The sequence below is a fragment of the Symphalangus syndactylus genome, chromosome 17, assembly GCF_028878055.3.
Source record: "Symphalangus syndactylus isolate Jambi chromosome 17, NHGRI_mSymSyn1-v2.1_pri, whole genome shotgun sequence".
In the NCBI taxonomy this organism is placed as follows: domain Eukaryota; kingdom Metazoa; phylum Chordata; class Mammalia; order Primates; family Hylobatidae; genus Symphalangus; species Symphalangus syndactylus.
In genome coordinates this window covers 33,959,312-33,981,102 of record NC_072439.2, presented here as the reverse complement: position 1 = coordinate 33,981,102, position 21,791 = coordinate 33,959,312, and the positions used below count along the sequence as shown (strand labels likewise).

General features: G+C 47.2%; 2 protein-coding genes across 11 annotated transcripts in view; one reads left to right on the top strand and one right to left on the bottom strand.

Annotated features, from left to right (window-relative positions):
* The window catches only part of SARNP (SAP domain containing ribonucleoprotein), an 83,318-nt gene extending 62,357 nt beyond the window's left edge, over positions 1-20,961 (bottom strand). For 3 of the 9 annotated variants that reach the window (XR_008652196.2, XM_055250705.2, XM_063621399.1), the window contains exons 1-7: positions 19,628-19,779; positions 17,403-18,865; positions 13,634-13,740; positions 13,302-13,421; positions 12,807-12,967; positions 12,612-12,714; positions 12,242-12,428 (exon numbers count right to left, since the gene is read on the bottom strand). Coding sequence is in view for 7 of the 9 variants with exons in the window: in XM_055250705.2 (XP_055106680.2) it covers positions 12,242-12,428; positions 12,612-12,714; positions 12,807-12,967; positions 13,302-13,421; positions 13,634-13,740; positions 17,403-18,809 (2,085 nt within the window). In the remaining 2 variants the exon portion in view is untranslated. Of the gene's footprint in view, positions 1-7,595; positions 7,859-12,241; positions 12,429-12,611; positions 12,715-12,806; positions 12,968-13,301; positions 13,422-13,633; positions 13,741-17,402; positions 18,866-19,291; positions 19,780-20,835 lie in introns of those variants that run through there. The other 6 variants (XM_055250708.2, XM_055250706.2, XM_063621397.1 and 3 more) reach the window with 6 other exon arrangements.
* On the top strand, positions 7,896-10,929 carry ORMDL2 (ORMDL sphingolipid biosynthesis regulator 2). Of its 2 annotated transcripts, none has more exons than XM_055250721.2 (4): positions 7,896-8,042; positions 8,927-9,101; positions 9,269-9,420; positions 10,493-10,929. In XM_055250721.2, exons 2-4 carry the CDS (start codon positions 8,928-8,930, stop codon positions 10,626-10,628), a joined length of 462 nt encoding a protein of 153 aa, XP_055106696.1. In that variant the 5' UTR covers positions 7,896-8,042; position 8,927; the 3' UTR covers positions 10,629-10,929. The 2 variants fall into 2 exon arrangements, with proteins under 2 accessions (XP_055106696.1, XP_063477516.1); XM_063621446.1 differs by lacking the exon at positions 7,896-8,042 and adding an exon at positions 8,410-8,800.
* Positions 20,962-21,791: the final 830 nt, after the last annotated feature.

Here is a 21,791-nt window from a genome sequence, read left to right as displayed (position 1 = left end):
AGGACATATCAACTTACCCTCATCATACATTTGACATTAATCATGCATTGCCCTGTGATTTCTATTTATTTTTATTTTGACTCAGGGTTTTGCTCTGTTGCCCAGACTGGAATGCAGCAGTGCGATCGTGGCTCACTGCAGCCTCGACCTCCTGGGCTCAAATGATCCTCCTGCCTCAGCCTCCTGTATAGCTGGGACCACAGGTGCATGCCACCACAGCCAGCTAATTTTTTTATTTCCAGTAAAGATGAGGTCTCACTATGTTGTCCAGGCTGTTCTTAAACCCCTGAGCTCAAGTGATCCTCCTGCCTCAGCCTCCCAAACTGTTGGTTAGGATTACAGGCGTGAGCCACTGTGGTCAGCTTGCCCTGTGATTTCTTCTAGTTAACTGATCTTGAACTTTTTTTTTTTTTTTTTGAGACTCAATTTCATTCTTGTCACTCAGGCTGGAGTACAGTGGCACAATCTCGGCTCACTGCAACCTCCATCTCTCCAGTTCAAGCGATTCTCCTGCTTCAACCTCTCCAGTAGCTGGGATTACAGGCGTGCACCACTGTGCCCAGCTAATTTTGTATTTTTAGAAGAGATGGGATTTCACCATGTTGGTCAGGCTGGTCTTGAACTCCTGACCTCAGGTGATCTTCCCACCTCGGCCTCTCAAAGGGCCGGGATTACAGGCGTGAGCTACCACACCCGGTCAAATTTTGATTAAAATATTTTATCAGAAATCTTTTTCATGTTGGCCAGGCACGGTGGCTCACGCTTGTAAACCCAACACTTTGCGAGGCTGAGGCGGGCAGACCACCTGAGGTCAGGAGTTCGAGACCAGCCTGGCCAACGTGGTGAAACACTGTCTCTACTAAAAATACAAAAATTAGCCGGGCGTGGTGGCAGGCACCTGTAATCCCAGCTACTCGGGAGGCTGAGGCAGGAGAAGGGCTTCAGCCCGGGAGGCGGAGGCTGCAGTGAGCCGAGCCAAGACCACACCATTGCACTCCAGGCTGGGTGACAGAGCGAGACTCTGTCTCAAAAAATAAAAAAATAAAAAAATAAAAAGAAAAGAAATCATCTTTTTCGTGTTCTGTCAACGTACAGTTTGTAAATTCTTATACCACCTATAACATATATGATGGGAACTCAAAATCCTTACAAGGAACCTAAGCAGTTGGTATTACAATTAGGCTTAAAGAAATCCAATAACTTGCTTAAATATCACACAGTTTGGCCAGGTGTGGTGGCTCATGCCTGTAATCCCAGCACTTTGGGAGGCTGAGGTGGGAGGATTGCTCAAAGCCAGGAGTTTGAGGTCAGCCCTGGGCAACACAGGGAGACTCTGTCTCTACAGAAAATTAAAAAATTAATACACAGTTCAGGTGTGGTGGTGTGCCCCGGTACTCCCACCTACTGGGTGGGAGCAGGGGCTGAGGTGGATCACTTGAGTCCAGGAAGACAGAAGCTGCAGTGACCTCTGATTGTGCCATTACACTCCAGCCTGGGAGAAAAAGCGAGACACTGTCTCAAAAAACAAACAAACCACAGCTTGTAAATAGTAGGCCAATATGCCAGCTCAAGTGTCTCTGATTTATGCTCAATATTAACTGCCAAAGTCTTGGCACTTCTTTCTTTCACTCTCTCCTCCTCAGCCTCCTTGCTAACTCTTCTTCCACCCAAACCTGTAAATATTCACTAAGATTCCTTCTTTGGGCCTCTTGTCATTCCACTTATATCAAAGGCTAATTCACTTCCTGATCTCAATCAGCAGCAAAGTCTATCAGCATTATCTTTAAAATATATCCAGAATCAAACCCTTCTCACCACTGCAAATGCTACTACTCTAGTCTTTCTTTCATACAGATTATTGTCAAAATTCTTTAGCCCTTGCCTCACTATAGCTTATTCTCAACAAAGTAACAGAGTGATCTTTTGAAAATTTAAGTCAGAACATGTCACTTCTCTAGTCAAACATCATCCATTGGTTTCCTATCTCGCTAAGGGTAAAAGGCTGAATCCTACCACCTAAAAGGCCCTGCAGGTTTGCCCTCCCCTACCATTACCTTATTACCATTGCTCACTCTGATAAGCCAAACTGGTCTTGTGCTATTCCTCTAACACTTTGCACATAGCTCATTCCTTCACGTCCTTCAACTCTTTTTGTAATCATCTCCTTGTTAATGAGGACTTCCCCAGTCACCCTATTTAAAATTACAATACCCTTCCCATTGTACTCCTTATTCCTTTCTCCTATTTTTTTCTATGTGCCTTATCAATCACTATTTGACATACCATAAATTTTACTTTTTATTTTGCCTTCCCTCAGTAAAATACAAGCTCTACGAGAGCAAAGATTTTGTCTGTCTTGTTCACTGCTGTATCTCTGGCATCCACAGTAACTGGGACATGGCAGGTGCTCCATATTTTCTGAATAAATCCCAAGTCTTCATCATCAGCTTTCAGCTCTCGAGTGAAAGACCCACATTTCCAACTGACTACCTGACATCTCCAAGTGGATGTCCCACAGACACCTAAGCCTCAAAATGAACTTACCTCTTCTGCGCAAAACTGGCTTCTCCTCCTCCCAACCCAGACTAAAGGTATCACTGCCCAAACCCTGGAGTCATCTTTCATTTTTCCCATATCTAACTGATCTATAAATACTTGAAATTCTACTACAACCTAAATGTCTTTCAAATTCATTCCCATTCTTTTGAAGTCTTGACATGCTTATTCACTCGACAAATCATATTGAGCACCTACTGTATTATCAAGTATTATCTTGGATACAGGGAAATAATCATGAGCAAAACATAGAGTCCTTTCCCATTCCGAGCTTACAATCTTGCAGGGAACAAGCCAATCAATGATCAGATAGTGTTTAGCTGATTTTTTTTTTGAGACGGAGTCTCACTCTGTTGCCCAGGCTGGAGTAGCAATGGCGTGATCTCGGCTCCTGCAACCTCCGCCTCCCGGGTTCAAGTGATTCTCCTGTCTCAGCCTCCCGAGTAGCTGGGATTACAGGTGCACGCCACCAGGCCCGGCTAATTTTGGTATTTTTAGTAGAGATGGGGTTTCACCATATTGGTCAGGCTGGTCTCAAACTCCTGACCTCGTGATCCACCCACCTCGGCCTCCCAAAGTGCCAGGATTACAGGCATGAGCCACTGTGCCCAGCACGTTTAGCTGATTTTTTAAGAACATACAGGGTCTTATGAAATTATATAAAAAGTGGCCTGACCATGTTTGTGGATAGAACAGAGAAAGCTTCCTTGGGTAAATAATATTTGAGTGAAACACCTGAAAGGGGTGTAGTAATTAATTAGATAAAGGTGTTAGGGAGGACGGGCAGCAGCAGTACTACAGCCAAAAGAAAACTCCAATTGAAGCATATGTGAAGGTTCTAGGTTGAGGTAAGAGGGAGAAGCAGTGTGCAATGATTAGAACATGAATTCTGGACACAGGCTGCCTGGAATTTTTTTTTTTTTTGAGACGGAGTTTCACTTTTGTCACCCAGGCTGGAGTGCAATGGCGCCATCTCGGCTCACCGCAACCTCTGCCTACCGGGTTCAAGCGATTCTCCTGCCTCCGCCTCCCGAGTAGCTGGGATTACAGGCATGTGCCATCACACCCAGCTAATTTTGTATTTTTAGTAGAGATGGGGTTTCTCCATGTTGGTCAGACTGGTCTCGAACTCCCAACCTCAGGTGATCCGCCTGCCTCAGCCTCCCAAAGTACTGGGATTACAAGCGTGAGCCACTGCGCCCAGCCTGCTTGGATTTAATATACCACATTTTAGCTATGCAACCTAAGGCAAGTTACTCAGTTACTCTCTCTGAGCTACAGTTTTTCTTATTTTCAAATGAGGATAATACAGGTATTTACCTTATAGGGTTATTATGAGAATTAAATCAGTTAGTGTATGTAAATGGCTTCACAGTGCTTTGCCACATAACAAATGCTAAGTGTTAGCAACTGATGAAGACAACCATTCTGAAGAAATTAAATAAAATAAGGCCACAGAAGTTGAAGTGTTAGTAACTATGCTGGAGAGACTGGCAGGGATATAATTTAAAGGTTTTAAGCAGGGAAATGACTCCTATAATAAATATCTAAGTGGTGAAATCGCTCCCCCTACAAATCCCATCCGCCAAGAGAATACAAGCTGATCACATCAAGCTCCTCCTTTCCAACTTCCAAAGGCTCCCAGCCCTACTTACTACATGACAAAAGCCAGAAGTTCTTATATAACTTAGAAAGCCCTTTTCAATATCACTGTGATTTACCTTTATAGTTTACCTATTTTCCTTTCCAAACTATCTTCAACTACCAATGTATTTCCTCACTTCACTTTTCAATACAAATGTCTCACTATTCTCAACACTCTGACACTACTACCACTTTCTTCTCTCCTCTGCAATAGTTCCTTTTCTGATGTTTGACTGGATATCTGATACTGTTACAGTTCAAGCCATTTTCATCCACAGTTCAATCTCTCTTTCCAAATGTGTTAGAATGGGCCAGGCGTGGTGGCTCATGCTTATAATCCCAGCACTTTGGGAGGCCAAGGCAAGAGGATCACCTGAGGTCAGTAGTTCAAGTCCAGCTGGACCAATAACATGGTAAAACCCTGTCTCTACTAAAAATACAAAAACTAGCCAGGCATGGTGGCACGTGCCTGTAATCCCAGCTACTCGGGAAGCTGAGGCACGAGAATCGCTTGAACCTGGGAGGCGTACGTTGCAGTGAGCTGAGATCTTGCCACTGCACTCCAACCTGGGTGACAGAGCGAGACTCCATCTCAATTAAAAAAAAAAAAAAAAAAAAAAAAAAAAGAACGACTGCATTTCTACAAAATCCTCAGAAATTTGCAGTTGATGTAACATTACATATCAACTCAGATACATACTATGTTTCCTTCCTGCTTCAAAAGGTATTCTCTTCCCCTGAGGTTCCATACCAAAGCCCAAAATTCTCTTTATGACAATGGAGAGATTTTTTTATTTTCTTTTTTTTTGAGACAAGGTCTCCCTTTGTCACCCAGGCTGAAGTGCAGTGGAGCAATTATCACACAGCTCACCACAGCCTCAGCCTCCCAGGCTCAAGCAATCCTCCCACCTCAGCCTCCTGAGGAGCTGGGAGTACAGGTGTGCACCACCATGCCCAGCTAATTTTTAAATTTTTTTTGTAGAAACAGGGTCTCACTCTGTTACTTAAGCTGGTCTCAAACTCCTGGCCTCTGCCTCCCAAAGAGTTGGGATTACAGGTGTGGGTCACTGTGCCCAGCCAAGATTTTTTTTAAAGGCAATAAAACCCCAAGTCAACCCAGAAGTCAAGATCATTGCATCAAGATCACCAATGGAACCAAACATTAACTGTCCTAAAAATCAGAATCAAAGGCATGAGTTTTTTTTTTCCTTTTTGAGACAGAGTCTCACTGTCCCCCAGGGTGGAGTGCAGTACACCATCTCGGCTCACTGCAACCTCCATCCTGGGCTCAAGCGATTCTTGTGCCTCAGCCTCCTCAGTAGCTGGGACTACAGGCACTTGCCACCACACCTGGCTAATTTTTTGCATTTTTGGTAGAGGCAGGGTTTCGCCATGTTGCCCAGGCTGGTCTCAAACTCCTGGCCTCAAGCAATCCGCCCGCCTAGGCCTCCCAAAGTGCTAAGATTACAGGCATGAGCCACCACGCCCAGCTAAAGGCATGAATTCTTAACCAGAGGTCCATGGACTCCTCAGGGCTACAAGGTAGTTTTATGAAGCCCCTCAAACTGCATGCAAAATATGTGTACATGCCTTTTTCTGGGGAGAGGGTCCATACCTTTCATCAGAGTTTCAAAGATATCTGTGACCTCCAAAAGGTTAAGAAGTACTCTAGAGAAAAAGCAAAGACAAGCAAATGTGATTAAAGAGCGAGTCCTTTTTAGGCTGTCAGGAGTGCCTAATGTTCTCTTAGACTGTAACACTGAAATCAGGTCAGAGGACTTTATGTAAAAGTTACTTATCCAATCAAATACAAATTTAATATAGACCTGATAAATACAGATTTGACGGAAGGAGGAACTCCATAAACCAACACAATCTATAAATGCAAGTAAGTCATCGGGCAGCTGGTGACTTACTCCAGGGATTGCAAAAATAGGACAAATAGGAAGAAAATATTAGCTCTTCTATTCATAGTTCCTTTTTATCTCATTCAAAAATTCCTTTTCTGTGTTATGTTTTATAACAGTACGGAAGTATACAATTTCTATAAGTACAGTATATATACACAAAGTGGAGATGATTGCTCAATTTTTTTTAACTCATCACAATAAATATCAGGAGACCACTGATATAGTCTATGCATTTCAGTACCATCAAGTTAACAATAACTCCAGAATAACACAAAAACCCACTAATAGAGTTTAGAATCCAAGAGTAAGAAAAACATCAGCTTTCACAGAAAGACGAATTGGGGTCAACCAATAAGTGACTAAAGAAGGGTCCTCTCCCTACCCTTACTACCCTTAAGCTGTCTTAAACAACAACAAAAACAAAAAAACTCTTCAAGCTTTAAAGGATCACTTTTCAGCTTCAGCTGTATCAGCCTGGTTTGTCCAAAACATCTAATGGGAAAACTACTTGTGAAACCACAAACAGACAATTAATCAAGATATCTTAATTTACCCTAAAAGAAAATACTTTTTAAAATTTTCTTCTTTTTAATGTATTTTTTAACTTTTTTATATATCTAAGTGTGAAAAAACTACCAAGATTCTCATAAGACAATTTAAAATAGCTTCTGTGATTTAGTGCCAGCCAATGGTAACACCAGGAGATGCAGGGCCTATCCGAGACATGAAATGGAACAGATAAAATCTTAACCTTGGAAGTGTTTTTTCCCAAATATTGCAGGTATGAGTTCTCTCTGGTGGTTGGAGATTGTGTGTGAGGAAGGCTGGCGGGCCGAGAGCCGCGTGAGAGAACTTGAAAACTTTTAAATCTGAGGTGTCTGTACTTCTACTACTCTCAAGACCTCCTCAACCCCAGGCTTCTAAGGCGAGACCGATCTTCTGAGAGGCCTCTCCCTGGTTTCAAAATTCGGCTTGGGGCGTAATCCCACCTAGAAAAGGGGAGTGGAAGTATTTTCTGAGTGTCTGGTACCTATTTAGACAGAAATACACAAAAATGCCACCATTTGCTAACAGGGAAATCTCAGCTTCGGACGACAGACTGGAAACATCATCCCAGGGAAGAAAAACGGATCCTGGGTCCGACATGGGGCAAAGAGGAGGGACCAACTGACGTAATGCAGCCCTGAAAAGCAACGAAGAGTATAACAGGTAGAAGGCACTTACACAACCCGGTGGGGAAGGGTGACGGACGATATAATGATGAAGGAAGCAGAAATAACAAATAAATATAGCAGTAAAGCCGTGAGGAGAAATGGGAAATTAGGGAAGGCGTAGTGTGGAAGGGTGGTACAAAAGAGCTACGGCGGGAGCCGAGAAACGAAGTGGAAAAGGCTGCACGGAGAAGACGTAGGAGAAGGCGCAGGCTACCCTGTAAAATTCAGTTCCTAGAAAAGTCCAACTCAGCCCTTCCCCGATTCACGGTACCTTTAGCTTATGGAGCTCCACCGTCTCGGTCGCCATCTTGTTACCCCTCACTCCACTATGCCCCCACCCGCTGCCTCCGCCTCCAGGAGCTCCCGCCTTAGGCGAAGAGATGCAAGGCTGACCAATCGTTGTCACTCTTGCTCCCACGCCATACCATCAGCTCTTCCCATTGGTCAATAGCTGGCGTCGCTCTCACTTCTCTCGGCAGCTTTCTCCACTTCTTTCAAAAGGTGGAACACGGAGAGGGGCGGGCACTGTATCTTGCGAACGACAGAAATGGCAACCAACTGTGCGTCTGCATTACAGACCATCAACCAATGGGTGGTGGCAGCGCTGATTCTGTTCCTCCAATAGGAAAGGGGCAGACGGGGAGGCGTTACTTCCTGGAGACTTCAGGTGTGGTAGCCGCCGCCGCGCCCATAGCCGGACGGGGATCTGAGCTGGCAGGTAGGGGCTGCAAAGACTGTAAGGGTTGCTGAGGAAAAATGGTGGGAGGCGACAGGGGCGCCGAGGAAGCGGTGACCTAAATACTGAGAGGGGAGCGCTGAAGGGAGCCCTGAAAAAACCGATGAACATGAGGAGGAAGCTGGGAGGGGCATGGGGCGGGCTTAAGGAACTGGCGGTGGGGCTGGGGCGGGCAAGAGCCGCTTCCTAACCAGACATCATCAGCTTTAGAGCTACCACAATTTTAAAAATCCGAGTTCAGATAATCACTGCCGCCCCTGGAGTCAGAGCCAAGGCTCCAGCTCTCGAGGCGTTGAGCTCAGGTCCCTTCCTAACCCAGTCCAGAAGCCGTGGGCAAATTGTTGTCGTGCCCACGCTTGAGAGAAGTAATGGGGATGCAGACTGTTTACATGCCACGGAGGTGAGAGAGAGGGTGGACAAACCCCAGAGAGCAAAGTGGAGACCAGAGTGAGCTTTACTCTGTCATCCCTTCTTAGTGGTTCTTTGATGATTCCATGACTTTCTCCTGGAATTCTGGGCGTATGTGACCTCTTCATGGTTATTAACTTATTCAGAAAAGTCAGATACTCGTATTTCCCTTGCTCTCTGAAGTGAGTGCCCCAAACCTACACATACACCTTCATGTTACAGTTGAAGTGTAAAGATTAGAGCAAAAATGACTATGTCTCTAAAATGTAGTGAGGACTCTTCTTGTCTTTTAGTTTTCCCCAAGTCTTCAGTTTTTATTTTCTGCGTGATGGGTAAGTTCTTCATTCCCAATAGAGTTCAGGGGATTGGGGCTATCTGAGAGACAACTGGGAGATAGCTCAAAGAGGGGTTGAGAAAAAACTGAGTTGGACTCCTGCCTGATCCCCCATTATGGCTAGGATGAATGTGGGGGTAGCACACAGCGAAGTAAACCCCAACACTCGAGTGATGAATAGCCGAGGCATCTGGCTGGCCTACATCATCTTGGTAGGATTGCTGCATGTGGTTCTACTCAGCATCCCCTTCTTCAGCATTCCTGTTGTCTGGACCCTGACCAACGTTATCCATAACCTGGTGAGCACTAAACCACACCCTTGTACCTACCCCAGCGTTTCCCAACCAAAAGCAAAATAAAATCACCAATTGTTTGGGGATTTATGTGTTCCTTTTGGGATCTTAACATACTTCTTTGATGAAGAACTACTTTCTGCCCCTCACACTGCCACCTTCCCTGTTCCCAGGCTATGTATGTCTTCCTTCATACGGTGAAAGGGACACCCTTTGAGACTCCTGACCAAGGAAAGGCTCGGCTACTGACACACTGGGAGCAAATGGACTATGGGCTCCAGTTTACCTCTTCCCGCAAGTTCCTCAGCATCTCTCCTATTGTGCTGTGAGTCTATGGGGGAAATGAGATATGCTGGGTTAGAAAGAGCTCCAAGAGCCAGGTAGAAAGGCCCACAGGGAAGCTCTTAAAAAGCAGACTACCCATCTAAAACCCTTTGAAGATATTATGGTATACTAGTTCTAAGTCTACAGAGAGCAGTAAAATGTAGATTACAGTCAATACTGTAATCAAGCATTCCTTGCTGCCTCCTTGGTAGTAAGGAAATGAAGGGACTGAGAAAAGATAAGTGCCAAATAAAACCAAATGATTTTACACTGCCAAAAGAAGTAAATAAAGGCAGAACTGATATTAATCTTCAAAAACACTGTAGGGAGTGGAAGCAAAGAGGACTGTAACAGTCATACAGACTGAAATAGCTTGAGCCGTCATTTGCCATGTCATTAACAATTAACAGATACTGACTTATAGTCTCCAGTTAAAGGTTCTATCTCCTGAACCCCAAAGTAAATGCTGTTGATATAGCTGGAATAGTTTTAGATAATCTAGAACTATATACAATAAAACTGGTCATTTAAAATAGAAGAGAAAGAGCAGGGCACTGTGGTGCATGCCTGGAGTCCCAGCTACTTGGGAGGCTATGGCAGAAGGATTGTTTGAGCCCAGGAGTTTGGGGTTGTACTGCACATATCACACTTATGAATAGCCACTGCACTCCAACCTGGGAAACATAGTGAGAACTGTCTCTTAAAAAAAAAAAAAAGGGCCGGGCGCGGTGGCTCACGCTTGTAATCCCAGCACTTTGGGAGGCCGAGGCGGGTGGATCACGAGGTCAGGAGATCGAGACCACGGTGAAACCCCGTCTCCACTAAAAATACAAAAAAATTAGCCGGGCGTGGTGGCAGGCGCCTGTAGTCCCAGCTACTCGGAGAGGCTGAGGCAGGAGAATGGCATGAACCCGGATGGCAGAGCTTGCAGTGAGCCGAGATTGCACCACTGCACTCCAGCCTGGGCGACAGAGCGAGACTCCGTCTCAGAAAAAAAAAAAAAAAAAAAAAAAAAAAAAAGAATATGGATAGAGAAGGCCAACCTCAGTCACCCTATTTTTTTCTCTCCCCAGATATCTCCTGGCCAGCTTCTATACCAAGTATGATGCTGCACACTTCCTCATCAACACAGCCTCATTGCTAAGTGTACTGCTGCCGAAGTTGCCCCAGTTCCATGGGGTTCGTGTCTTTGGCATCAACAAATACTGAGTGATGGGGTTTGGGACAGCTCCATGGGCATGGGGAAGGCACTGAAACAGAGGACTATAAAACATCCTTCTCTTATTCTCCATACTGTCTTCTGCACTTTGAAAGACTGAGAACTATACAACCTTTCCCAGACTCCCAAGAAGAGAAGAGATTGGCAAATGGGGCTCCTGGGCCCAGTCCTGCTAGTGGCAAGTTTCTTTGAATCAGGAAGGCAGGTGAGGTAAGGGCCAAATCACTCTCCTCCATAGCAGGAAGCCATTTGGGCAGCTCGTTTGGTGATTACATCTTTCCATATCTTTTACACCTACCACCTTCCAGCTCTGTTTTGCTGTGTATTTTTCTTACAATAATTTTTTTCAGCTATAGCTGCAGTTTAATCAGGAAGGGTAGAGAGCTGTCGAGAGCTGTCCTTATAAAGCTGGGGGTGGGAAGATGGAATACTGACCTAATGTATAAAACTTAAAACAATTCTCCAATCTCCTCTCCTTTGGTCCAGTAGGAGGTGCCCTTCACTCTAAGCTTAACACTTAGTAGGGAAGAGATTCTCAAATGAGAAAAAGGGCTCCGGCTATATGGGCAACAAAGAGGGAAGATACAGGTTGCCAGTTATACATTTATAGAAAGATAATCCCCTGGCTTTAAATAGTTATGTACATACAAATATGAACAAACTTAAAAAAAAATACAAACCCTTGGATCACATGGGGGCTTCTGGGAACCCCCGTATTCTTCCCCCTCACCCAAGAGCAGTGGGCATGAATCTACTTTTTAAAAATGATTAATTTTGGCCATCCTTGCAGAAAAGAGCCTAAAATTGGGTGATTTACCCACAAAGTGAAAGTTGAGGGAAAATTCAGTTTCCACTCTGAACTCTATGCAGTAATCTCCTATCATTAGGGCTACATGCTTTCTTGTTCTGTCTTTTAAATATTATATCAGGGTAAAGGAGAGGGCTGCCTCCTGAAATGGGTCAAGAAAGAAGACAGACTTGTAGCTTTAAAAGGGTGGGAAAAAGTGTCATCTGCCCTAAAAGCAAATGACAAGACAAAGGCATACAGACCCCAGGGAAATACCCAGTTCCCACACCTAAAGGGATATACTGTCCAGCCCAGGTCCAGGCCCTAGGTTCTTTACTCTAGCTACCCCCTATTTCTTTGGTATTGTCAAAAGACAAGATTCAGGCCGGGCGCAGTGGCTTATGCCTGTAATCCAGCACTTTGGGAGGCCAAGACGGTTGGATCACCTGAGCTCAGGAGTTCGAGACCAGCTTGGGCAACATGGTGAAACCCCGTCTCTACTAAAAACACAAAAAAGAATTAGCTGGGCCAGGTGTGGTGGTGCGTGCCTGTAATCCCAGCTACTCGGGAGGCTGAGATGGGAGAATTGCTTGAACCCGGGAGACAGGTTGCAGTTGAGCCGAGATCACACCACTGCACTCCAGCTGGGCAACAGAGCAAGACTCCATCTCAAAAAAAAAAAAAAGATTCAGTTCCTAGGTGTTGGGGGAGGAGGGATAAATCAAACTCCATCCTGTGCTGTACACAGCCCTTTTGACTCCCTGACATTGATTTGAGGAAAGAGAAGGGGCGTCAACGTTGGAAGGGCCTCCTCACTTTCTTCCGCCGCTTAGGTTTGGCCTCTCCCTTGGGTACTGTGCTGTTGGGCTTAGAGGCTGCAGTGGCTCCAGGGGCAGGCTGAGGAGCTGCAAAGAAGTTCCCATTGGGCATCTGCCCTGGAGGTACTTGAAAGATCCGACTCAAGAAATCCTGAAGATCAGCAGGAGGGGCATCTGGGGTGGCTCTGAGGTAAAACAAGAAATAAGGCAAGAGATGTTAGAGTCATATGGTTACCTAAGTTAGATATACTTATCAGTTCCCAAACTTCCTAGAAAACAAGGCCCCTGGGTGTCCTAAAAAGCAGGTCACCTGAAACCGTTTTCAAAACTGAAATAGTGGATAGATTATTGACAGAAATACCACCTACCTCTGCCGTCCTCTGGTGCCTGGAATCCGAGAACCAAATGAGATGTGATAGGGGACTCTGTGGGTATCTGGGGAGATACCTACACGCTGGCAGCCAGCCCACTCTATAAACATGAGAAATAGCCAAAACATCGCAGTTTAGAGCACATAAAAGATCAGCAAGTATGAGCCTGTATTTCTAGAGGACAGAGAGTACCTGTGATGTCATACACCTTTCCATCCATCAGTGCAAAGTAGGTGATCTTGAGGCCCAACATGCTTGACTCTGCCCAAAAGTCTCCTTCCTCAGCGGGATGCAGCCTATTACACTCAGCACAGTATCTGGCACTCTTAGGTTCCCGGTCCATTTCAAACCTCCTGCAACCAACAAAAGGATAGTTCCTTAATTTGTCAAGCCTACCTAGGGCACTGCTAGTAGTCTTACTATTATTCACAAATAGGGCTGAAACATCTAAAATTACCCCACTTAGTATTTCATATCCCTTCAACGTTCTATCTTAAAGCTAATTTTTCTTAGTGCTAATTAAAATTGTCAATCTATTGACAATATGACAAAGGTAGAAACTTAGGGGTCTTTTTACTAATTATGAAATACAGATGTAACTCATAATTACCAGTACTCACTAGGAAGATCGTTGGTTACATAATCCCTAAGCTGTGATTGTCCCATCCCTCTCCTTCTATTTCATACCTATGCTTTCCTTGGCATCGGCTACACATCATAGTATTCATTGCCTCCTTGAGGTCATCTTGCAGCTTGGACAGAAACTCATTTACTGACCGGCTCAGCTCATTCTCTGCCATTCGTTTCCTAATAGAAGAAATGCTTTGTAAGTCAGAAGGTATTGAGGGAGGGACAAAGGAAGACATATCAATTGGCCTCTTGAGGCCCCTGTCTAGCGAGAAAGACAAGTGACTTCAGTTCTCTCCATCTCAACGAGCCTCCACCCCCAAGTCCAGATGCCTCTGCTATTGAGGATTTTTCATTTACCATTATCTGATGATTTCCCATCTCCAACTTACATCTCATATTCCTTTCGTTTTTCAGCATTGCTGACAATGTCCCAAGCTGCTCGCAAAACCTTGAAGGCCTCCTCAGCCCGGGGATGATGATTTTTGTCAGGATGAACCTACCAAGACAGATGTCATTACAAATCCATTCCAACCCTCTCCCCACCTTGAGTTTATTCTCATATCAAAGGGTTCTCTTTCATCACCCTTTTGAAGAGTCAGTGTAGCTTAATGATTAATTGCTCTGGCTCTGCAGATCTGGTTCAATTCATGGCTCTGTTATAATTAGCTATATTACCTTGAATATCTAACTTTTCTTTTTTTTTTTTGAGATGAAGTCTCGCTCTGTTGCCCAGGCTAGAATGCAGTGGCACGATCTCAGCTCACTGTAACCTCTACCTCCCAGGTTCTAGCAATTCTCCTGCCTCAGCCTGTCTAGTAGGTAGGATTACAGGCATGCACCACCACGCTCAGCTAATTTTTTTGTATTTTTAGCGGAGACGGGGTTTCATCTAGTTGGCCAGTCTGGTCTCAAACTCTTCACTTCAACTGATCTGCCTACCTCAGCCTCCCAAAGTGCTGGGATTACAGGCGTGTGCCACCACACCCAGCCTGAATATCTATCATGGATTGTTGGGAGAATTAAATAAGAATATATATTAAGTATGTAGCAAAGAGTCAGGTACTATGGTGGATTCATCATCCCAGTTTGCCTGAGACTGTCCCAGTTTTAGCACTAAAAAGTCCCATGCCTCTAGAAATTCCTCAATCCCAGATGAATAGGGACAGTTGGTCTCTGGCACATAAAATAAGAGTTCCAAAGATGTTACATCTTGAAACTGTTTCTTTTTTAACTAAAAAATTCTCATAGCCAAAACTTCCTACAGTGATATGCCTTTCAGTCCCAGAAATGAAATAGCATATCATGGTCTCAGAGACTTTTTATGTACTTTTCAGCCTTCTCTCCAAGACAAGTAATATCCTCTCTTCCTACAGCTTCCTGATTGTACCCATCCCCATTCCCCAGAAATGCAGAGATAAAGCTAGTCTCCTGACTGATGCCAAATAACTAAAATGCTGTTAAATTTCCCACATTCCCAAGCTAATTGAACAGCCTTTTAGTCATGTTCACACTAGGGCTTAGTAAGGCAGTGAGAGGTTCAATAAAAGCTCAGAGACAATCTGGTCCAGGACAAGAGAGATCTTTGGGGTATAGGGATAGATGTTTTGAGGGTAGGGGAATTTAACTACATCTCTAAGAGAAAAATGAGAATTTTTGTTAATAATATTCTCCAAAACAGGATGTCTACTAAAAGAAGGTAAGAAAAGAGCTCTACTACTAGTAGAATTAGTAACAATGAGAGTAAACAATTGTTACCCACTCTAAGAATACAGCAGAGGCCAAGCGCAGTGGCTCACGCCTGTAATCCCAGCACTCTGGGAGGCAGAGGCAGGCAAATTGCTTGAGTCCAGGAGTTCAAGATCAGGCTAGCCAACATAGCGAAACCCCATTTCTACTAAAAATACAAAAAATTAGCCGGGTGTGGTGATGCACGCCTGTAGTTCCAGCTACTCAGGAAGCTGAGGTGGAAGAATCACCTAAGCCTGGGGGATCAAGGCTGCAGTGAGCTGAGATCCTGCCACTGTACTCCAGCCTGGGGAACTGGAGTGAGACCCTGTCTCAAAAAAAAAAAAAGAATATACCAAGCTACCTACTAAGGGGCATACATTTCCCACCAAATTAATTCAGTCCTTTGGTAAGTTACAGGTGTGGTGGTTTACTGTACCTTTAATCATTAATGGAAACTTTAGTTGCCCATTCCTCTTTGGCGTCATGCAGCCATTGAGGTAATTTGCACACTGATGTTTTACCAGTCCAGCTCCATACGCTCCAGTGTAAGTAGGCCTCCAATTTACACACCTTACTTATATTCATAATAGTTTTATTTGTACAGAAATAGTAGTAACAATCCGTTATCTAATATCAACCTAATAACTACTTCTAATGCAATTTGATTGCATGCTTGTATTAAACCATTTCCCTCAAGCATAAGGTGCATGACAACTGCCATCTGTGCACCCTCTTTTTTTTTTTTTGAGACAGAGTCTTGTTCTGTCGCCCAGGCTGGAGTAGAGTACAGTGGCGCGATCTCGGCTCACTGCAAGCTGTGCTCCCAGGTTCACGCCATTCTCCTGCCTCAGCCTCCCGAGTAGCTGGGACTACAGGCGCCCGCCACCACACCCGGCTAATTTTTTTGTATGTTTAGTAGAGACAGGGTTTCACCATGTTAGCCAGGATGGTCTGGATCTCCTGACCTCGTGATCTGCCCACCTCACCCTCCCAAAGTGCTGGGATTACAGGCGTGAGACACCACGCCTGGCCCTGCACACCCTCTTATCAATAAAAGCAACCATATTTTCATGTATGACATACATATGCATACACCTCCATTTTCTTTCCCTCTCCTATTCTGAGTTGCTGATCTTGAAACAGCCTGTTTTCTCCTACCTGGTGCTAAAATACTTACATGCACTCCCTGACCCTCCCACACTAGGTCCATATTTGCTTCTCTGGGAGAAACAGTTGGGTTACCCCATGTTTAAAAAAAAAAAAAGAAAACCCTCATTTGTTCAGGGAAGAGCAACTGAGGTGCTCTCTGAATAGGTCTTTTTCCCACTCTAGTTAGAGGGACTTCACCTAGATATTCCAGGTGAGTGAGTTCTACACTGCCTAATACACCAGGTTCAAAAAATATATCTCATGACAAAGAAACAAAATGGAAGGAAGATCAGATCCCATAGTAGAGGGGAAAATATCTTTTTTTTTTTTTTTTGACATGGTCTGGCTTGGTTGCCCAGACTGTAGGTTCATGATCCCGGCTTATTGCAGCCTCGACCTCCTGGGCTCAACTGATCCTCCCACCTCAGCCTCCCGAGTAGCTGGGACTATAGGCATGTGCCACCAAGCCTGCCCTCCCAAAGTGCTGGGATCACAGGTGTGAGCCACTGCATCTGGCCCAAAAAGTCTTTATGACTCTTTCCTAAGAATATGTTAACCAGCTGGGCGCGGTGGCTCACACCTGTAATCCCAGCACTTTGGGAGGCCGAGGCAGGCAGATCACGAGGTCAGGAGATGGAGATCATCCCGGCTAACACGGTGAAACCCCGTCTCTACTAATACAAAAAGTCAGCCAAGTGCAGTGGCAGGCACCTGTACTCCCAGCTACTCGGGAGGCTGAGGCAGGAGAATGGCGTGAACCCGGGAGGCGGAGTTTGCGTGAGCCAAGATCACGCCACTGCACTCCAGCCTGGGCGATAGAGCAAGACTCCATCTCAAAAAAAAAAAAAGAATGTTAACCCTCACCTACCCGTTAACTTTCTAGTCTGCCTTCCCTTTATTCCACTCTCCCTAAAACTGGAATAGAAAATATAGGAACAGGCCGGGACCGGTGGCTCACACCTGTAATCACAGCACTTTGGGAGGCTGAGGCGGGTGGATCATGAAGTCAGGAGTTCGAGACCAGCATGACCAACATGGCGAAACCCCGTCTCTACTAAAAATACAAAAAAAATTAGCCGGGCATGGTGGCGTGCACCTGTAATCCCAGCTACTCAGGAGGCTGAGGCAGGAGAATCGCTTGAACCCAGGAGGCAGAGGTTGTAGTGAGCTGAGATTGTGCCACTGCACTCCAGCCTGGGCGACAGAGCAAGACTACATCTCAAAAAACAAAAACAAAATATGGGAACAAAAGAGAGGAACAGGAAACAGAAGGGTACTCACCATCACTGCCAGCTGTCTATAGGCCTTCTTCAGTTCAACATCTGATGCTGTGGCCTCAACCCCCAGTACATGGAAAGGGTTTAGCTCATCCTCAGGAACCCCAGCCATGGTCAAGAGTCGAGCCACTTCCTCTTCAGGCTGGCAGTAGCGCCCACTAGCTACAGGTGCATTCCCCTGCCTATTAATATTCTGCTTGACCCAAGGCAACTCCAGCCAGCCCCACTGAATTATTCTTACCAGCCGCTGCCATGGCCTGCTATCTCTCAGCAGAGTCAAGCAACGCTGCAAGGCTGGAGAATCCAGCCAAGAGAAGAGCCAGGTGGCCTTATCCCTCCAGCCTAACCGGTCACCTAGTCCCACCAGAAACCGCCATCCCAACTGTAGAAAGCCCAAAAAAAGGGCCAGAGCCAGGAGCAGCAAAGCACCCAGCAGCTTAAGAAAACGAGTAAACAGTCCTACTCCACAGTAAAACCCCTGGCTTAGAAACTGAAAAATGACCTGGGCCCAGCCCCTCAACCGCCCTGTCCACACTCCCATCCAAACTCGAAAAAGGTCCAAATCACTGCTTTTCAGTTGCCTGCATGCATAGATGAGATGGCCACAAGTTTCTACGTACTCTCCCACCAATACCAGCAGTTCAATCAGCCACCAAAAGCCTGCCTGTCCAAGTTGACATAGTTCCTCGGCTCCCCACAATCCCAGGCCTTTGCGCTTATCTGCCTGACTTCGTTTCCGACCCAGCCGATGTCGACCAGGGGACCTGGGATCCCTACGTCCACCCTCCCGAGTATCCTCCTTCGTTGGAAAGCGGTGCCGCTGTCTCCGGGATGGGGGTTTCTTTCCGCTGGACACACGTGAAAAATCACTGGGGAACTTGAGAGATTCTTCATCATCATATTCCTCTTCCAACTCATCTTCCCCCAAGGCTGGAGAGGTACAGTGGTGGCAAAAGTTGCTAGAAGAACCATTTCCTCCCTCAGAGTAAGGCCCTTCTGGAATTCCAGGTGTTCCCTGGCAGTTGCAAGCAGATGGAATGGAAAGAAAAGAGTTCCCATCCTCCTGGTTCCCAGTCTCGTTTTCTTTTGAGAGTTCCTGGTCCACTCCTGACTCTTCTTCTGAAGACGTCTCACTTTGATTAGGGTCCTCTGCATCTCTAGGTGGCCCTGGACCCCCTGGGGGGCCATGGCTTGGGTCCAACCAATGGGCTGGGTTTGGGTGCTGTGTGTACTTAGGACCAGAGTGCTCTGTGAGGCAGCGGGTACCATTAGGAGCAGTCCCTGCTGAGTCCCTGAGTCCTGAGAATGAAGGTATTTCAGGGTCCACGGAGGGTCCTAAAGTCCTGAGGGAGGCACCACCACTGTGGTGGGCTCCATACAACCCTCTTTCTCCGGGGTGCTTCTGGGCCATGACCCCGGGGCTTCCTGAGGGTCTTAGGTCACAGCCATCATGGTGTGTTCTGATGCCTGTAACAGATATCAAGGTGGAAACAGTCAAGGATGAGACCAAGAGAGGAATTAAACAATCTTAAATAGTGGACACATTTAATGCATCCACCTCCCTTGTTTTCCCAAGTTCTTTTGGGACATTCGCTATTCCTAGCAGTAAGCCAAAACTAGACTCACCACAACCCTGCTTGCTCCCTCCCCTCTCCTCCAAATCACTTAAGTTTTTCTTCTTTCCCCAGAAAACTATAACCTTCAATCAGGGAAACAGGGAGGTACCGTAAAGGATGTGGTCGGGGGAGGGTGGGTCACTCTTAGGAAAATGGGAAAGACCGCCGGAAAGGGGGCCACAGACTTCCAGTAAAGGGTGGGGGCCATGCGGCCCTGGAGGAAAATCTGGGGGCGGAGCTTAGGGCTGCCCCTAAGAAAGACTACCAGGGAACCCACCGGCTGTGTAGAAGGGACAAAGGTGGCCGGGCACCGTGGCTCACGCCTGTAATCCCAGCACTTTGGGAGGCCGAGGCGGGCGGATCACGAGGTCAGGAGTTCGAGACCAGCCTGGCCAATATGGTGAAACTCCGTCTCTACTAAAAATACAAAAATTCGCCAGGCGTGGTGGCGCGCACCTGTAGTCCCAGCTACTCGGGAGGCTGAGGCAGAAGAATCGCTTGAACCCGGGAGGTGGAGGTTGCAGTGAGCCGAGATCGTGCCACTGTACTCCAGTCTGGGCGACAGGGCGAGACTCCATCTCAAACAAAAACAAACAAAAAAAAACGGACGTACCGAAGAACGGCGGTAACTCCTCCCCCTCGAGCCGCCCGGCCTGGGGCCATGGTGAGCTACGAGAGCCGCTCTCCCGGCTCCGCCTCCCTCTCACGCTCTGCTTCCGCCTTCCGTCCCCGCGGCCGCCGCCGACCTGGGCCTACTTCCACTTCCTGGGTCACCAGGGAAGAGACGGGAAGGAAAAGAAATAGCGGTTGGCTGAGAGACGAGCCAGTCCAGCTAGCGCTGCGTCGACTCCAAGGAGGCGGTCCTAAGGAAGTACTGGCCGCGCCATTTAAAGGCCCCTCCCTCCGCGTGTGGGAATGGGATTCCCGCAGGTTGCACCGCTGGAAGCAAGGCAAGTGGGCTCTGCACCAATGCCTGCAGACTAAGGGCAGACTCTCAGGATTGCTCTGGGTGTATTCCTAGGCTTCGTATTCCTGGGAGATGGAGGGCAGCCACCGAGCCACACATAGTCTGTTTCCCTTGCAGACAAAACCAGGGAGCTCAGAAGAGTCACTGCCCTGATCCCTTCCGTGCCGGCAGCTGCGAGGACAGAGGCCCCTTTGTTTCCTGCGGTGCGGAGGTGGAGCAGAGGAGACGGTGCCCCGGCTGGCCCCCACCCTCGCCCCGCAGCACTGCCGCTTCTTTCACAGCAACCCACGGCCTCCCCCGCGCTTGACCCAGCTGGCGAGCTGCCCCTTATACCTGGATCCGCCCCTCGGGACGCAGCTCCCCAGGCCCGATCACTGAGCGGTGCCTAGGAACTGGGAGCGTAACTCGGCTCGACTCAGAACCTTACCCGAGAGCCAAAGAACACTGAACTCATCTACATGCTGCTTGACATCTCATCTGCATACCAAACTATTTGGTGGAAGTCCACAAGCGCCCCCGCCCCCACGTAGACCCAGTTGGGTCCCCGTTCCGTCGGTCCCCTCCTCTGCACACGCCTCTAGCCTTATACCCCGTCTTGATCCGAAAGTTTTTCCACCCATGAACCCCCAGTTGGCGCTCCCGGACCAGCAAAAGCCCCTTCCCTAGGTCCACGATCCCGACCACCCGGTTCTCCAGAAGACAATACTCCAATTCTCTGGAAAGTGGAAGAAACCAAGCTGGAGCTAAGGGGGCGCTGGGACCCCTATTGGGGCTTTGAGAGTTTCCGGTTGTCATCTCCTAAGTATTCGGAGACCCTTCCCCAAAACTCTTGGGGTGACCCTCAAGACTCTTACCTGCTATATAGTTGGGGGTCTCTGGTCCTGGACTAGAGCAGTAGGCAACCTGAGTCCCCCCACACACAGGGGAAAGAGTTGGAGGGCCCTGCCTTGTGATGTCACCCCTCCTCCCCCCACCGCGTGCGCGCGCGCATACACACACACACACACACACACCCCAACACACACGCCCTGTCCCCTTTCTCCACCCTGCAAGCTAGTTGCATTTAGCTCACAGAGCCTGGGCTGCGACTTGAAAGAGTTTAGGCAGCAACAAACAGAGTGACCCTGGGGGTGCTCTCGACCGACAGCCGTACCCCCGGCGTCTAGGACCTCCGAGCAGGGATGCATCTGGGGGTCTAGGGAAGCACTTCCCCCCCCTCCTCTCCTCAACCCTGGCAGGATGGTGAGTAGTTAACATCCCCTCCCCAACCCCCGCTTGTTCAGGGTCCCCAGACTTCCAAGCAGATTGAGGAGAGGAGCTCCGAGAGCCAACCCTCCAGCCTGTAAGGACCTTGATATCCAAAGGACAGCTGAAGAAAGTAAAGTGCCTGCATTTTTGCCACTTCATTCCCACAGTGCCCAAAATGCCAGCTCCTCCTTGGTGTTCTCCTTTCAGGATTTGAATTCAAATCCCATTGGCAGCCCTGATACTGCTGGGGGAAGGATGAGGTAGGAAAAGTCCCACCAATATCCTAAGGGGAGGTGCGAGTGGCTACCAGGATGTGAGATGTCTGTGGACAAACTCCCTGCTTATTCCATGAGGGGCTGTGGGATTAGGACTGTGGCTGGATGCCCCTTCCTCCAACAACTCCATCTCAGCATGAAGCTGAGGCTTTAAAACCCTGACAAACTGTGGGTGACTGTCTCTACTTAATTCCTCATCCCAAACTCTTGGTGTCTGGTTTTTTCCCTCTTTCTGCCCTGGGGCTGGAGCAGATGTCCAGAGACCCCCCACTATGACTCATGCTCTC

What these genes read in the sequence shown, in the direction of transcription:
- ORMDL2 (XM_055250721.2), top strand. Translation starts at nt 8,928, where the DNA reads ATGAATGTGGGGGTAGCACACAGCGAAGTAAACCCCAACACTCGAGTG. An exon ending in CCAACGTTATCCATAACCTG is followed by an intron (nt 9,102 to 9,268) that starts GTGAGCACTAAA and finishes CCCTGTTCCCAG; the next exon opens with GCTATGTATGTCTTCCTTCA. An exon ending in AGCATCTCTCCTATTGTGCT is followed by an intron (nt 9,421 to 10,492) that starts GTGAGTCTATGG and finishes TTCTCTCCCCAG; the next exon opens with ATATCTCCTGGCCAGCTTCT.